The 18,862-nt window shown below is 40.8% G+C and overlaps 1 protein-coding gene across 1 annotated transcript; it reads right to left on the minus strand.

Moving 5' to 3' along the window:
* Positions 1-4,133: 4,133 nt before the first annotated feature.
* On the minus strand, positions 4,134-12,213 carry LOC114042312 (olfactory receptor 51M1-like). Its single transcript, XM_027860995.1, has 3 exons — positions 11,267-12,213; positions 6,822-6,943; positions 4,134-4,357 (listed from the first exon to the last, which is right to left on the minus strand). Exons 1-3 carry the CDS (start codon positions 12,211-12,213, stop codon positions 4,134-4,136), a joined length of 1,293 nt encoding a protein of 430 aa, XP_027716796.1.
* Positions 12,214-18,862: the final 6,649 nt, after the last annotated feature.

Below are 18,862 nucleotides of genomic sequence, written 5' to 3' on the forward strand. Positions count from 1 at the left end.
AGAGAGACAGAGACAGAAACACAGAGACAGAGATACAGAGAGAGAGAGACAGAGAGAGACAGAGACAGAGACACAGAGAGAGAGACATAGACAGAGAGACAGAGAGAGACATAGACAGAGACAGAGCGACAGAGACAGAGAGAACAAACACAGAGACAGAAACACAGAGAGCTAGAGAGACAGAGACAGAGACAGAGAGAGACAGACAGACAGACCAGAGAGAGAGAGGATGCTTGATGCTTAGGAAGCTTCTGGATCTTCCTAATGTCAAAAGTAAAAAAATCCAAATTCCTCTGTTTGGCATTTAAAGTCCTTCACAGTTTAGCTACAATGGACATTTCCAGACCAAGTTCACACTACTTCCTCTTATAAATTCTGCTTTCAGTCAGACTGAACTACTAAATCTCCTGTATTTCTGACTCCATGTCCCATCCCTGTACCTCTGTACAGGAAGTCCCTCAGGCAGATTGTGCTTTCCTAGCTCCCCTGCAGGCTAAGTGCTGCCTCCAGCAAGAGGCCTTTCCTGACTCCCCAAGTTATTGTATGTTCCAAGTCGTACAGAACACGCAATGCTAACCTCCTGTGATCGAGCTTGATGTTATAATCAACAGATACTTAAAATAAAGTCAGTCTCATACTTCTAACAATATATATGATCATTGTCATGATAAAGTACTTAAGTATAAATACATTCAATACATCATTGTCCTTATGAACCTCCTCCTTTTCCCATCAGGCTAAGGACCTTGATGCATCATATCCCACCAAAAAAAAAAAAAGAGGGTCAAGTAGGGTTCCCAATTCTACTCTTCCCCCTCACCTCATATCACTCAGACTTCTACCACTATCATATCCTTCTCTCTGGTCTCAGATGAAGAGATGATCCTTCTCCTTGTAGAGGCCACATGTATCTTTAATCCTATATTCTCATGACTCTCCTATGTTCTCCAGAAAATTCTCCCCTCTAGAATCCCTGTTCTCTCTTACCTTCAACATTTCCCTATTTGCTGGCTCCTACTTTTTTGCCAATAAACACAGAAATATTTCCCCCCACCTTAAAAAAAAAGTCTCCTTATCCTACTATCCTAGCAAGCTATTGTCCTATCTTTCCTCATGTCAGCTAAAGAAAGCTGTCTGCACTAGATATCTCAATTTCTCCTCTCACTGCCAAAAACTTCTGCAACCTGGCTTTTGATATTATTCAACTAAAACCGTTGTCTCCAAAGTTACTAAGGATCTGTTAATTGCCAATCATATGGCCTTTGCTCAGTGCTTATTATTCTTGATTTTTCTGTAGCTTTGGACAGAACTGGACACATTGTGCTACTAGATATTCTCTCCTCCTATTTTCTGTTTCTCCTCCTATTTTCCTGATAATTCCTCATCTCTTTTCCTGGTTCTTCATCTGTGTTACTCCCATTAAACACGGATGTCCCCTAAGACTCTATCCATAACTCTCTTCCCATTTCCCTCTGTACTACCTCAGTTGGCCATTTCATTAGCTTCCATATGTTCAACTATAAGCCATATGTAGATGATTCCAAGATGAATACACACACACACACACACACACACACACACACATTCCTATCTACCTTCCTCCCAGTCACCCACGCTGGGCACCTCATTGTCATCCTAACTCTCATGATCCTACATATCCAATCCATTGCAAATTCTATAGCAATAGGCTTGTAAATGGACACAATTCCTTAAGTCTCTCCTCACCCAATCCAAAGCATAAGCCTGATCAGTATATTCCTACTTAAAAAACTCTAGTAGCTTAGCCCCAGCATCAGATATAAAGTCTTGTGTTTGTTCTGTAAAGTTTTTCCCAATTTGACCCCTTCTGCCTTTCCAGCCTTCTTATACTTTTGTCCCCATATATTCTCTCTGATCCAGACATGCTGGCCTATTTGCTGTTCCTTATCTACAACATTCCATCTCTGTGCCTTTGCACTGCTATCCTCCTTCCCCCTTACCTTCAATGCTTTTCCTTTTAACCTATCCCTCTTAGATTCCCTGTCTTCCCTCAAGACTCAGCTCAAACTCAACTTTCTGCAAGAGGCATTTCCCAGATCCCAAACACTGTCAAAATATCGTCCTTCTGAGATTGCCTCCCATTTATACTGAATATATTTTGTATGAACAAAATTGTTTGGCATGTTGTTTTCTCTCATTAGAATGTGAGCCTCTTCAGGGCAAGGAACATATTTTTGCCTTTCTTTGTATCATGCAATATTTAGGACAGTGCCTGACACACAGTAAGCACTTAAATGCTTGTTGACTATGCCTCCGCACTCCATCAATTTTGATAAGAAAGATTTTTCCTCTCCAATTGTAACACTTTCTTTAAAACATTAAATTCCAACACTTTCAGATCTCTGAAATAGTTTGCTTCCATTGTCCAATTTCTTGTCTGCATCTTCATTCTTTCATTCTTCATTGGTTGCTTCTCCTATGCTTTCAAACCCTTATGGGTATCCCCTACCTGTAAAAATCATTTTACTTGAGCTCAACGTTCCCTGGAGCTCCCATCTCAAAAGTCTTCCTTTCGTTGCCAAAATGAAAGTGGGTTTCTCTTTCCAACTCTCTTAAAACTATTTTCTCAAAGACCACCAATATAGAACAGAGAGAAAAGGAGATTGACCTAATTGTTGGATTCATTGGCTTTATCTCAGTTCTCATTGGCCTTGAACTCTCTAAATAATTTTATTCTTTTAACTTTCCATTTCTTATTAAAAATATTTTCTTCCTTATGTTCCATGATATTGTATAGGTCCAGATGTTCTTCCTACATTAATAGGCTTAAAAAGTCTACATGCCTCATCCTCTCCTAACCCCCTCTTCGCCATATCCCAAACTCCAGGCAGGGTCTCAAGACTTAAATTGACCTCTTTTCTTTGAACTCATTTATTACAGTATAAGGAACATATCAAATTATACTTGATATTTACTTCCCCATTGGTCAGGAACTATTAAGATGAAATGGCCAAAGTTCTCATCATTCATATTTCACCAAACAATTCCTTCCTTTAAGTTGAAAGCAGGTCCATAATAGTTGTCCTTTTTGCTTCTTCCAACTTCTAAAGAGCAAAAGTATTCGGAAGGCAAAGTCAAGAATTTGTTATTGTTGTTCAGTTGTTTTGGTCTTATCTGACTCTTTGTGATGCCATATGGAATTTTCTTTGCAAATATACTGTAGTGGTTTGCCATTTCCTTCTCCAGCTCATTTTACAGATGAGGAAACTGAGGCAAATAGGAGTAAGTGACTTTCCCAGGGTCACACAGCTAATAAGTGTCCAGAGCTGGATTTGAATTCAGGTCTTCCTGTCTCCAGGCTCAGCGCTTTGTCTACTCTGCCACCTAGCTGCCCAAGAATTTATTAACTGCTTATCTTTCAACCCATAGAGGGCTCCAAAATCTTATATGGTTATAGGACTAAGTAATATTAAGACACATTATAGTATAGGGTGCTGGTCTGGAAGTCAAGAAAACTAGTGTTCAGATCCTGCATCTAACACTCACTGCCTGTGTGACCACAGGTACATCACTAAAACTTAGTTTCCTCATCTGTGAAATGAGGGGGTTGCTTTTAGTGACCCTTTCAGCTATCAATTTAAGATCTCATAATTATTTAGCTCAATCTCCTTATTGTACAGATCAACAAAGTGAGGCCCAGAGAAGATAAGTGACTTCCTCCTTTACTAGAGAGGAGAGCCATGATCCAAACTCAGGTCCTCTGACACCAAAACCAATATTCTTTCTATTAGACCCACTCCCCCTTCAGCAGATGTCCAAATGGTCATTGAAGTCCTAAGGCACAAATATATTCTACCTCCTTATAGTTTAGTAATCTGCAACAGTTCCTCCTCATCCAATTCTTCTGGGTGGGAGGACACCAGGAGAACAGTGTCATCCCATTACTGATGTTTTTGGTCAGTCGGGGGTTCCTTACCCAAGTGCCCTCATGCAAACATCTCACCTCATACTCTTATGATCTCAGACAGGTAAATATCTTTCTCATTTTCATGCTATCTACATTTCTAAACATCGTTTCTTTTCAAAACAGAATAGTCTTCCATTAGCGTGCTAATCACAACTGGGAAAATTGTTATATGGGTAGAGAGCTAGTTTCAAAGCCCAGAGGAGTGAGGATCAAGTCCCACCCTTTCATATACTGGCTGTGGGGGCCGGAGGTCAATGACTCTGTGAGACCTGAAGGTACAGAGGAAGTTGCTGACCTGCATCAGCAGAAGAAATTTCCTTACCTGGGGGTTCTCTAAGCCAATAAAATCAGGTTTCCAGTCCCTTGCCACATCCCACGGAGTCTCAGTGTTATCTGTGGGACTGAGTTTACCTGCTCTTGTTAAAACATCTAGCACATAGGGCAGGAATTTAATTTTACATAACTATACCTATTTGCCACAGGCTTTGTTTTTTTTCTTGCTCAGTTGGAGAGTAAGTGGGCAGGTGGGAAGGATAGTATTCAGAAGTGAAAATAAAATAAAATTTTAAAAAATCTTTAACACAGTTTTTTACACCCATTCTCTATATGTGGGTGTATGAACATCTGCTCCCATGAACCTTAATTCTCTTCCTTTCCCCCATAGCAACCTCCTCCACTCCCATTCTTCTCTCTCAATTTGAGGTTCTTTATATGAGGTCTGTGACCTTTAATTTTTTTTTCTGACAACTATAAGTAATCGAATATATTTTGGTACACTTGGTTACTTTTTGCAATCTTATCTTATTTTATGCATTGAAAAATATCCTTCTGAGGAGCCCATAGGCTTAGTTATACTGCCAAAAGGGTTTACAATAGAATAAATAGCTTAAGACACCTTGCTCTCTAGCTAAGGGTTGCTGTATCTGAGATCTTTTCTCCTGATCCTTTTTCAGATTAAATTGAAAGCATGGCATCGTCTCCTTCCACTCGATTACTTTTTCTCACTGGTAGTATAGAGAAGGGGGCAGTGAGAGAATATATCCTGGTATTGAGGACAGGAAAAGCAAAGACTGAGGGTTAGAAAAGGAGATACTGAAAGACAGAGAGCCAACTGAGGAACAGAGTAAGACTAGCTTGGGGGAGACAGGCAAGGGAAGGCTGAGGAATAGAGAAAGGGAAGGATAAGGTCAGGAAAGTGCTGGGAAGTATTTATCAATCAACTCTCAGAAAAAAAAAAGATTACCCATGGCTCACTTCTTAGTTTAATTTGCATTATTAACATTTTCTCCATCACTCTTTCAAGTCTAGACAATCAGCAAAACAATAAGTCAAGTCCAGATTTAGAGAATTTGCCAATTTCTGAGGTACAAATGCTTACAACTGAAAACTTAACAATCAGCTCTTGAGACCCAGTTTGAGCTATTCCTTGGCTAAGGAACATAGACAAGGGAGGCTGGATGATACTGAAAGAGAAGACTGAGTGTTTGAGGCTCTATAAATGAAAAGATGCAGAGATATTGGCCTTATAATGGTATCTTTCTTCCTGTGGTCATCTCATCCAGTCTCCTGTCTCTTGAAAGTGATGAGGTCTAGAGGTTTAGGGGTACTGGGACCCCCGAGATCACTACGTGGGTCCTGCCTGAATGAATTCAACCCAAATCTTCTTTCAGCCAGAGAAAAAGTTTATTAGAGATAAACCATATAGGACAGACTCTTAAGGAATCTGAACATTAGTAATGCCCATGAGAAAATCTCAGCCTTTTGAGCATGAGAAAGTCTCAGCCTTTGAATGCAGGCCAGGGTGGATCTTATATACACTTAAGTAACTTTGGGTTGGGAAAACGGTCTAGGTGAGAATTCCAATAGGAAGGTCGGAGAGATTAAATAGACAATGGGAATAGATAATGAGAGGGGCTGGAAGGAAGAAGTTTGAAAGGCATCTGCATAAGATCAAAAGGTGGGGCTAGGGCTTTCAAAGGGAGATAAGGGGAGTCCATAAGGAAAAGTTTAAGGATTTTCTGGGGCATAGACAAATGGGAGCCAAATTCTTTTTGGCAAAAGGGGCAAAGGTCTTGGCTTCTGAAACTGAATGATGGGCCCATACCCCATCAAAAGGATTTTTCTTTCTTGGTGAGATGTGAATCTTTCCAGTTTTTCTTTCTTTTTTGTTTTCTTTTTTGTTTTTGTTTTGGTGAGGCAATTGGGATTAAGTGATTTGCCCAGGGTCACACAGCTAGTAAGTGTCAAGTGTCTGAGGCAGGATTTGAACTCAGGTCTTCCTGACTCCAATCCAGTACTTCAAGACCCCCAGAATTGGAGACTCCATGGCCAACCTCCATTAGCACTTCCAATGTCTCCCTCAATCCCCTGTCAGGAAGTTTCTTTTTCTTTTTATGAATGTCCTGTATCTTTCCTGATGTAGCTCCAGTCTCTTCTCATATGTTCTGTCCTTGAAATCAAGCCTGTGGGGTTTGAAAATAGCCAGAAGAGCACCGGACATACCATCAGAGACCTGGGTTTGATCCATGATTTCAGGACTGTCACTGAGGAGCTGTGTGACTTTGGACAAATTCCTTCATTTCTCTGCAGCTCAATCTCCACCGAAGTAGAGATTTGGACCGAACAGGGCAGGATTAAAACAACTGTCTCTCTTGCCTCACAAGACTGTTATGAAGATCAGGTAGAAGCGAATATAAGCAGGCTGTACAAAGGTGAGGAATAGGTATTACTATGACTCAACATTCTCTCTCCCCTAAATCCCCTTCTCTCCCTTGGGTCATTAATACAAGATTCTGCTCGAGCCACCAGACAGGATCCTAACCGAACTATATACCAGCCCCTACCCTGTCCGGTGTTCATCTCGGCATTCACTCACCTGCTCTCTCTGATAGCTGGGGTGCCTCTGCCCACATATGTAGAGCCAGGCCTGTGCTCTGCCTGCCTGGTACCTTAAAGGCCCTTGTCCAGAGCACCTGAGAGTCTGTGGGCCCACCTCCCCTGCCGGGATAGTTACATCACACCCACCCCTTTGCATAGATTGCCAGAGGACTTCAGGTTCGGCAGGGATTCCCAAGTCACTGATGTACTTCTCTCCAGAGAGCCCCTGTCATCCATCACAGGCCCGTGGAGCCAGCATCCTCACTCTCCTTCCAGGAGATTATAACACAGCATATCCTGTTCCTAGGATTTGAAGTTAAAAGATACCTTAAGCATCATCTAGTTCAACTCCATCTCTTCAGAGAGGAGAAGCCTGAGAACCACAGCTGGGAAATGCAGGGTAGTAACTTTTATACCATACCTTAAGTTTTACAAAACCCTTCCAATTCATTTTGTCATTTGAGCCTCTACAAAAAGTCTGTGATTGTTATCATTATCCCCACTTTTCAAAGGAGGAACCGAGACAATGACATCAAAAGATTTGCCTGGGAGCCACGTAGTTACTAAATGACTCTGGCAGAATTTGAATACAGGCCTTTCAGGCTCAGACCAGGACTTAATCCACAACGCAATTCCACCCCTCAGTAGAGCTCAAAGGCAGCTGAGGATGTTGCCTCAGCAAGAACCACCAAATCTGATGTCCAAAGAGCTTTGTTCAAATCTGACTTTGCTACCAACTAGCTGTGTGATGATGGACCAATCATTATCCATCTCTGGGCCTTGGTTTCCTTCTCTGCAAAATTAAGAGTTTTATTTAATTTTGTTTTATATTCCAATTATTTTCCTATTAACTTTCCCTCTGTGGAAACATTACTAGAGATCAATAAACTTGATTGCTTGAATATTCTATTTTTTTGCCTTCTCAGTGAGAGAGAGGGGGGTAAGAGAGGGAGAGAATTTGGAACTGAAAATAAAAACAACATTTAAAATTAAAAAAATAAATGAATAAACTTAATTTCTCCTCCAGAGCTAAGCACAGTGCTCAGGACACAGTAGGTGAATAACAAATAATTGTTGAATGAATGAATAAACCTGGAAATTAGAGAATAGATCTGTGTCCAAGAAATAAAGGACCCAAAGCTGGAGCTGAAGATTGGAATCAGAGACAATACAAAATGACAGTTTTTATTTGGAGTGAAAGTGACTCCCTCCAGCCCCCCTTCCAAATCTGTCCAGCTTCTTCCTTAAATTACTTTGTATTTAATAGTGTATTTTTTTTCCTTTAGGTACCTATATCAATAGTGTCAAACTTAAATAGAAAAAAGTTCCACATAAGGATTCTTGTTTGGGTTTTTCTTGTTCGTTTTTAATTTTGGAGGCAATGGGGATTAAGTGACTTGCCCAGGGTCATACAGTTATCTAACAAGTATTTGAGGTTGGATTAGAAGGACGATACTCTATCCACTTTGCCACCTAGCTGCCCCTCACATAAGGATTCTTGCAGCAGCATATTGACTTAGTTTTTAAAATGTATTGTTATCTATACGCTATTTCATTTTTATTTATTTTGTTAAATGTTTCTCAGTTACATTTTAATGTGGTTCAGGCCACACTGAGTCCCTAGGCCTTGTGTCTGCCACTTCTACCATACAGGCTGCCTCTCCCACAGAAGGAAACACCTGGAGAGGAGAGAGTGCTTCATTTTTGTCTTTTAATCCCCAGTGCCTAGCACAGAGCCTGGCTCAGAGATCACATTTAATTAACAATTGTATATTGACTAAAATACATAACTAAAGAACTGAATATCTGAAGATATGGGTGCTGTAGTCTCCATAGCTAACCACCAAGAGGTGGGGATTCTAGATGTCCTTTAATTGACACAGCCCTTTGTCTTCTGATGATCTGGAACTCTGTCCCTGGGTTAGACTGATTCTTGTTTATCCTATATGTGGAATTGTGTCTTAGGGGACCTTATCCTTACTCTGATTGACCTCAAGGATTATGGGTTCCTCAAAAGAATTCTCCTTCCCTAGGGGTACTCTGTCCATATTCTAATTTTGGGGGGGCTTACTTGCTTCTCCTTAGGTCAAGGAGGCCCCACCTATGAACCTGTACAGCTGATGGATTAGATACGTAAACAGGGTCTTGAGTCTGAGGCTCGTCTCTCAGGGCTCAGCTCTATCTATGATAAAACAAGGGAAATAGGCCTCTCTTCTTAGCAGAAGCGAAGATTTGAAAGAAGGAAGAGGGGTTTGTGTTTCATCTTTGTAGTTTTTTTCTTTGTATCTCCAATACCCACCAGAGTGCCTCATAAGTAGTAGAAATTCAATAAATGATGGTTGAATCAGATTGAATTGGGAGTCAGGAACAAGAAAGATCTGAGGTTCTGAACCAACATGCCTCAGCTTGTCCTGGGAAGGAAGAGAGGCTGCTGTCTGGGGGGCAAGGTTTGCCACAGGCAAGGTTTTGCCCAACTTGGCATGTATTTTATCACAGAAGCTGGTTCCTTATTGAAGTGTTCATGCTGTGGTCAGTTTGTTTTATTTTGATTTTGGTGACCCTGGAAAGAGTTCTGAGCCAACAGTCAGTGTTTTTCAGAACCATCTGCCTTAGGTACTTAGGCTGATTATATACAACTTGGTTCTTCCCAGACCGCATCCTACCCACAAGGAAATATTTACAAGTTTATAATGTCAATTATATATATTACACATTTAGTCATAAAAGTATCATACAGTTATGTTGTTCAGTCATGTCTGACTCTTCATGACCCCACTTGGGGTTTTCTTGGCAAAGATACTGGAGCGGTTTGCTATTTCCTTCTCTAGCTCATTTTACAGATGAGGAAATTGAGACAAACAGGGTTAAGTGACCAGTTACAGCTAGTAATTGTCTGAGGCTAGATTTGAACTCAGGTCTTCCTGACTGCAGGCCTGGCACTCGTATCCATTGTGCCCTAGTCATAACTATATACAATTCCCATTAATCTTTCCCACCTAAGCCTGAGGTCACCCAGTTTCATGATCTGCCCTTCCCCCAACCCCCCAGCCTGACATGAGTCATAGTATGCATTAAGAACTATAAGAGACCTTCAAAGCCCTCAAATCCAATCCCTTCATTTTACTTGCCCAGGGTCACAAAACTAGTAAATGTCTCATGTGAGATTTGAATTCAAATCTTTCTGATTCCAAGTCCAGCACCCTCTCCACTGTGCCACCCCAATGAGCCTCCTGTAGTCTGAGAATTCCTGGTCTACTCTGTGCCCTAGGCTCTGTGCTTTGACAAGTTCAATAACTGTACTTTGTTGACCTAGGATTCACTTATTTCATAGCCACAGAACAGGTAATGCCTATAGCACTATGACTTGGGAGATCTGAGCCTGGGGACTATTCTGACCATCGAGTTAGAAGTGAACTGGCAGAGTGGAAGAGGCTAGTTTCTTCAATAGCCCAGGGAACTTGGGGTGGGGTAGGGGTGAGGGAGTGTCAGGGGAAGGACTTAGCCAGATGAGAGGAGAGAAGTCCTAGAGAAAATTATTAATGTTATGGGGAACTAAAGAGGGAAGAAACTTGGGCAAAAAATGGATTGTACTGAAGAGGCTAGAAGGGGAAACAGGTTTGAGGGTCTCTGAGTAAATCTTATCTGAGCTGGAAATAGCTAGTATCTGTGTCTGTGTTACATGTCTTCACATCCTTCTCACAATTGAAGGGAAGGGGCTTCTGTTCCTTTTAGTCTCTAGTTCTGAAGGACTTTGTCGACGGACATTATCATCAAAGACCCAACCCAGTTCAAATGGCATCTCCTACATGAAACCTGCAGGAAGTCTTCCCAGGAATAATGATCTTCTGCCCTTTGGATCTCACATAGCATTTTGTGTCAACTTCCCCACCCCAACTCCAGCCTCCCAACTTCACAAGTATTGTTTTTGTAATGGGAATACAGATCTTTGCATTAACAGCAGGAATGTTGGCTAAGAGCAACAGCCAGGACCTCTGGTTCAGAATTGAATTAAACTGAATTGAATCAAAACATTGGGTACAATAAACTCATTCTATATTCCATGCCTTATAAAATAAAGTACTTACAAGGGAACTGAAGACACCTAGATCAGAGACATAGGAGAAATGAGCCAAATTCAGCATTTCTAGGTATATCTCAATGGAAGTATGAGCCATGATGTTGTTATTGATGTCTCTGGGTTTGAAACTGGTCCATCTGTCCAAAATGGACATGTCACATTTTGTTTTATGGTCACCTGTGTTGATGTCTTACACACTTACTAAATGCTGAGTTGCATGAGGACAGAAATTGTGCATTTAAAATATGTATTTTCTCAGGATAGAGCTCAATATCTAGCACCCAGTAGAAGTTTAAGAAATATTTATGAAAGTTAATTGAATATAAAAGGAGTCATTATCTGCCCTGCTCCATTAACCCTAGTACCTGGAACTCCACTTTAGTTGCACCATAAGTTTGACAATTGCCTGGCGTATCTCCTTGGTCTTGATGCTATAGATGATAGGGTTGAGCATGGGAGGCACAAATAGGTAGATGTTAGCCATGAGGAGGTGGACAACAGGTGAAGCATGCTTTCCAAAGCGGTGTACTAAAGACAGCCCCACCATAGGCACAAAGAAAACCAACACAGCGCTGAGATGTGAGGTACATGTCTGAAATGCCCGTAGACGCTCTTCTCGGGAGGCCAGACCCATCACAGAGTGGAGAATGAGTGCATAGGACAAGGCAATGAAAACTAGGTCAAGAATCACAGTGAATACCACCAGTGACAGCCCATACAGATTGTTAAAGGTAGTGTCTGCACAGGCCAGGCGAATCACATCCTGGTGCAGACAAAAAGAGTGAGAGAGAATTCGCCGTCCACAGTATGGGAATGCTTGGAGGAGGAGGACAATGGGGAGTAGAGCCACAGGACCCCTGAGGATGATAGCAAGGCCAGCCCAAGTCACTCTCTGGCCCGCGACAATGACTGAATACCGCAACGGGCAACAGATGGCCACAAAACGGTCGAAAGACATGACAAGGAGCACAGCAGACTCCATGAGGGAGAAGGAATGGATACAAAACATCTGGAACTGGCAGGTGCCAAAACAGATGTCCTGGGAACCAAGCCAGAAGGTGACCACTGTGGTGGGCAGTGTGGACACCGAGAGGCCAAGGTCATTGAGGGCCAGCAGTGAGAGAAGGTAATACATCGGTGTATGGAGATGAGTGTTTGTCTTAATGATGAACAGGATGAAGCAGTTGCCCAAGATGGCCACCAGATACATCAGGCAGAAGGGGATAAGGATCCAATGTTGAATGGCCTCCAAACCAGGGAAACCAATGAGGTAGAAAGTAGGGCGGAACTGGGTGGCATTGATCAGAGACATAGAGTGAGGAATGAAGAAAATTGGGCCTCCTTTCTGGAAAGCAAGCTGAAAAGAAAACCACCAAATGCCTGGTTATTTATTAACAAGTGGCATGTCAGAATCAGAACCCATTCTTTGTCTTCATTAACACATCACTATCCTTCTTAACATACACCAATCTCACCACAGTCATTGCCATCTGCAAGGGAGATGCGATATGACCACCCAGCTCCTTCATCTCCACACCTATGATCTATGAATTTTGTAAGTGAATCTTACAAGGCTCCCTCATCACCAAACCTCTGGATCCTAATAACAGTAGAATTCTGTTGTAGGTGCTGGAGTGGATTTGAGTCATACTATTGTTTTATAGATAGAGTTTCAAAGTCTAACCCAAAGCTTCATAAATAAACTCAGTTTCTTCTTGAACTTGAACAAATAAACAGTAAGGTCATTTGGGAGATAGGTATGTGTCAGGGAGTGGGGGTGAGAAATTTGATCAGGAAAAAAAAGCATATTTTTTCATCTCACTCTTTTTTTTTTTTCCTATGTCATCCTTGATCAGTCTAAAAATCCTGAATTTCTACATTTCTCAGTATGGAGTTCATTTTGGGCTCAGTAAAATGCTGCTAAGATCTTATGCTCCAATGTCTGGTCTTTATCTACTGACACAAAATCATAGTGGACTATCTAGTATAGTATAGTATGTATCTATATCTATCTATCTATCTATCTATCATCTATCTATCTATCTATCTATCTATATATATATATATATAGTGTCCCTCATTCCAACATGACCTCATTAAGGTCAGGAACTATTTTTGCTATTCTCTTTATTCTCAGCACTTAACATAGTACTTGACACAAACAACGAGCTTATTAAATCCTTGTTGATTGAGGTATTGATTAAAATAATATTCTTTCAGATTATTTATTGTTAACATTAACTGATGCTGTTAGTGTGCTTTGAGATTTACAAAGAATTTCTCCTTTAGGTACATTCCTTTTTCAAACCTCTTTTATTCATTCTTGAATTTCCCACAGCTCTCGCTCCTCCTACCCTCCCTGCTGAGAACTTTGCCTGATATTTCACTGAAAAAAAATTAGGCCCTTCCCTGAGAGGTCCCTTTTCTCCCATCTCCTTCATCTTACATCACTTAGATGCCTTCTGCCACAGAATGTCCTCCCGCAACCCTGTTTCACATGAGGAGCCCGCTCTTCTTCTTGCCAAGACAAAACTTTTCAAGTACATGATCCCTTGCCAATCCAACTTCTCCAGCAGCTTGTTCCCTCTATTATCCCTTATCTCTTATTTATCTTCAATATCTCTGTTTCTCCTAGTTACTTCTCTACTGCCTACAGACATGCTCACAGTCTCCCCCATCTTCAAACAAACCTCCTTTGATCGTTTTAATCCCATTAGCTATTGTCCCATTTCCCTCTTCCCTTTTGTGGCTAAACTCCTTGAGAAGGCCATCTATAATGGGGGATTCCACTTACTTTCACTCTTCTTAACTTTCTACAGTATGGCTTTCAATCTCAACATTCAACTAAAACTGCTTTCTCCAAAGTAACTAACAATCTCTTAATTGCCAAATCCAAAGTCCTTTTCCCAATCCCCATCCTTCCTGATCTCTCTCTGCAGTCTTTGAAACTCAATTAACCCCTTCTCCTCTTCTCTCTAGGTTTTCATGCCACTGTTCTTTCTTGATTCTCCTAAATGTCTGACTGCTCTTTCTCTGTCTTCTTATCTGTGTCTTCATCCACAGCAAAGCAGTCTACAGTGGGGATTCCCAAGGCTTTGGTCTGGGGCTCTTCTCTTCTCCCACTATTTCACTTGGTGATCTTATCAGTTCCCACAGTTTCAATCATCATCTCTATGCAGATGATTCTCAAATCTACTTATTCAACCCTATTTTCTCTCCCAGCCTTCAGTCCCCCATCTCCAACTGCCTATTAGACATATTGAACTAGATGATCTATAGACATTTTAAACTCAATCAAAACAGAACTCATTATCATTTCCCCAAAACTTCCCCCTCTTATTAACTTCCCTATTACTGTCTAGGGTACCACCATCCTTCCAATAATCCAGGTTCTAAACCTAGATGTCATGACCTATGTGTCATCCTCTCATATTATCCCTCCTACTCAATGAATTCCAATAGTTCCCTAATTGACTCTAAGAAAAAATTTAAAATATTCTATTTGGCTTTCAAAGCCCTCAGTAACCAGGAGACTTCCTGCCTTTCCAGTCTTCCTACACCTTACTCTTCTCCACATAATCTATCCTCCAATGAACAATTTTCTTTGTTGTTCCTCTAACAAAATTCTTTATATCCTGACTCCAGCTCTTTTCATTGGCTGTTTCCAATTCCTGGAACTCTATTCATGTCTCCACCTCCTAGCTCTCCTGGCTTCCTTTGATCTCAGCTAAAGTCCCACCTTCTGCAAGAAATTTGTCCCAGTCTTCCTTAATGCTAGTGCCTAGATCTAAGATTATCACCAATTTATCTTACATATTTCTTGCTCGTACTTAGTCGTTTGCATATTGTCTTTCCCTTTAGACTGTAGCTCCTTGAGAACATGAATTGATTTTTGCTTTTCCTTTCTTTGTTTCCCCAGGGCTTAGCACAGTCCCTGGTACATAGTAGATGTTTAATTAATACTAGTTGACTTGACATGACTGATCTATATTAATAAATTATTTCATGTAATTCAAAATAACCTTCAAAATAACCTTGTGGAGTAGTTACTATAACTATTATTCTTATTTTGCACATGATAAAACTGAAGCTTTGAGTGCTTGAAGGACTTGTTAGTGTTCACATATGATGTAAGGACGTTAAGAGATAATAAGGGTATGTGATAACATAATATATAATGGTCAGTGGTGGAATTTCCACCCAGGTCTTTTTCGCTTCAAACCCTGAACTCTATCTAGTCTGCTACACTGTCTCCCCCAAAAATAATAATAAAAATTCTCTACTACTACCATCACAATCAACACCATTTCCATCATCTTCATCATCATTGACAATTTACTATTGTCACTTTTTCATTTCCTACCCTGGATTAGTTAGTTGTCCACTGTCTTTGGTGATGACTGCCCTGGTAAGATCTGACTAGCCTGTGTCTAGTTCTAGGTACTGTGATTTCAAAGAGGCATAGAACTCTTAGACCGATGCTTTTCTCAGTCTATTGTAATGTTTTACCATATGTCACACTTATTTATGTAGTTATCTATGTATGTGTTTTATCTTTTATTTGACTCTAAGCTCCAGAAAGGAAGGGATTATGTATTAACTAAACACTGAATCCCTGAATACCTTCCACAATGCTCTGCTTAGGTGTTTAATAAATTCTTATTAAACTTCTCTAATGGATAATGTAGGATTGGTTAAAGAGGAATCAGTGAATTTAAGAACGAACTAGGGAGAACAAACAATGGAGGAAAAATAAAGGGTGGAAGATGAGGGTACACTGGATAGCTGTCAGTGGGTTTCTGAATGTCTGTGATACAAAGAATCGTGACTGAGGGTTCCCCTGCTCCAGTAAATATCAAACAATGGAATCAGTTGATCAAAAAACTATCACTTGTGCACAACTGTGTACAAGACAGACACAAAAAGAACTTCATGACAGAGAGGATTGTTTGATAGTAGAATAAATAGCTGAGGCTTTGAGCATAAGAGATAATTCAACTATGCCTCAACAGGTGAGTGGATCACATGATCTCTCAAATCCCCCATGATTCTGATAGAACACAGACACACACACATCCATACACACACAAAAGGGACTTGCTAATTGTAAGATTTTAAAAAATTATTTTGTTGTTCTTTATTTGCTATTTATTGTCTCTGAATGAGGAAATAGGGAGGGAAAGAGAAGGAACCAAGGAAATTCCCCATATTCAATCTAGGCATGTGTGACAGAAAGGAAGAAAGGGAAGAAAAGAAGAAGAGAAGGCAGAGAGACATATTAGTGCAAAAAGGAGGCTTTGGATTTGTTAGTCTGAATGCTGAGTGACTGGGGCCCAGGTGTTCTGATTCTTATACTGTGCCCTTGTCAACACCCTAAAAAGTGATCAAGGATTAACAGTAGATGATAGGCTGCTAGGAGATGGTATGGTATAATGGGAAGACTCTCGAGTCGGAGAACCTAGGCACGAATCTCCTCTCTAACATGTACTTTATGTATGACTTTGGGCAAGTCATTCAAATCTCCCTATGCCTTATTTTCCTCATCTATAAAATGAAGAAGTTAGACTAGATGGTCCATGAAATTCCTTGTAGCTCTACAATGATGATCCTATGGAAGCACAAGACCTTCTTTTTGACATTTCAAGATGTTTGGGATTCCATAAGGTTCCTTAGCCTGTAGTGGAGTAATTATGCTCCAACCCTGTCCCTCTCCTTGTTTCTACCTCTGCTCCTGTCATATAATCACAAATGTCAGAACCTAAGTAGATCTTAGAGGTCAGAAAGTCCAATCTTCTTATTTTGAAAACAAAACAAAACAAAACAAACAAACAAAAACCTGAGACCCAGAGAAGGAAAGTGACATGCCCAAGGTAACACTCAGTAAGTCAATAAACAATTCCTAAGCACTCCATGTCCCAGGCACTGAGCTAAATTCTGGGAATAGAAGGGCACAATTCAATCACTGCCCTTGAGGGGCTCACAATCACAGAGTTGGGAAGTTGTAGAGCAGGGGATCACGTTTAAGTCCTCTGATTCCTAATTCAGTGTATTTTCTACTATTCCTGAATGTCACATATCCCTGCCCCAGCTTCTGTTCCTCTTTATCCTTACAGCATCATGACATGGATAATCAGGACAGATCTGAACTATGAAATACTCACGGGCTGCTCTCCAATTGAGCAGGTTTGTGTCTTACTGGCTCTTACTTGGAAGAAAGCAGGACTCAGACAATAGAAAGTAGAGCCATTGAGAGGCTATATTACAGTGTCTATTCTGGGCATATTTATTTTCCTCCTTTTTCTTTCCCCAGGGAATACTCAAGCCTCAGGTGCTGAGCACGGAGTCCCAGAGATAACATCAATACCACTCTTTCCTCCCCTCCTCCCATTTCATTTTCTTTCTTTCTCTCACTTTTCTCCCTTTCTCCCCTCCTTCCTCTTCATTCCCCTGCTTCCCCCCCCTCTTCTCTCTGACTCTTAATCTGTTTCCCTTTTCTTTTTTCACTCCCACCCTCAAGTTAGCCTGCGGACTCTGAGCCTCAGTCCCTGACTTTCTATGGTGGTTCCATCAATGTCTTTCCTGTAACATTGCCTACTGAGGACTGCAACATCAACTTCCGTCATTCTTGATCTGTTTTTATCTTCTCTCCTTGATTCTAGTCTCCCTTCCTTTACACCATGGGAACCTGGTTCCAAAATTTTCATTTCCTCTTTTCTTGGGACTCAAAGCCACAATGTCCTATCCTTACCCTTACTCAAAAGACCGGAAGCAATATTAGTTATACCCCAACTTTCAACTTCTTAATTCTTAGCTCTAATCAATTGATGCTTAGGAACCCAGTCAATATCCAACCATGAGCAACACAAGTAGACAATTGTCAGGGAAGACTTCCTAAGAATTAAAATTCAGTCAGTAATAAATCCATCAATAAATATGTATTGATGTTTATTCATTAAATTCCACTACACTGTGCTAAGTTCTAGGGATATAAAAAGAAGCACAAGATAGTCTCTTCCCTCAAAGATATTACAATCTAATGGAGGAGATAACATGCAAACAAACATACAAAGCAAGCTATATACCAGACAAATAGGAAATACTTAACAGAAGAAATGCACTAGAATTAAGAGAGTTTGGGGAAGTCTTCTAGTAAGAGGTGGGATTTTAGTTGGGACTTAAAGGAAGTCAAGGAGGTCAGTAGACAGAGCAGACAAGGGACAGCATTCCAGGCATGGAGTACTGCCAGAGAAAATGCCTGGAGCCAAAAAATGGAATGTCTCCTCTATAGAACATCCAGGAAGCCAGTGTCACTGAATGCAATAGTGTATGTTGAGAGTATAAAAGTATAAGAAGACTGGATAGATAGGAGAAGGCTGGGTTGAATGTCAAATAGAGAATTTCATATTTGATCCTGGAGGCTATAAGGAACCACTGGAGTTTATGGAGTATTGAGTTGACATAAATGGACCTGCACTTTATAAAAATGACTTTAGTGGCTGCATGGAGGATGGATTGGAATGGAGAGAGACTTGAGGCAGGCAGACCCACTAACAGGCTATTACAGTAGCTTAGGCACAAAGCAATGAGGGCCCATACCAGAATACTGGCAGTGTCAGAGGATTAAAGGGGGTATATTCAAGATATATTACAAAAGTGCAGTAGACTGGCCTTGGTAATAGATTGAATACTGGTGTGTGAGATATGAAGAGTTCAGGATGGTTTCTGGATTGCAAGCCGAGAGACTGGGAGGGTGGCATTGCCCTCTACAATTATAGGGAAGATAGGAGGGGGAGAAAGTTTAGGGGGAAAGATAATAAGTTTGGTTTTGAACGTGTTGAGTTGAAGTTGTCTGCTGGACATCTAGTTTGAGATGTCTGAAAGGAAGTTGAAGATGCAGGACTGAAGGTCAGCAGAGAGATTGGAGCAGGAGAATTATCAGTATAGTTGTTGTTTGTCCTTTG

The sequence above is a fragment of the Vombatus ursinus genome, unplaced genomic scaffold, assembly GCF_900497805.2.
Source record: "Vombatus ursinus unplaced genomic scaffold, bare-nosed wombat genome assembly UNPS02014355.1, whole genome shotgun sequence".
NCBI classification, from domain to species: Eukaryota; Metazoa; Chordata; class Mammalia; order Diprotodontia; family Vombatidae; genus Vombatus; species Vombatus ursinus.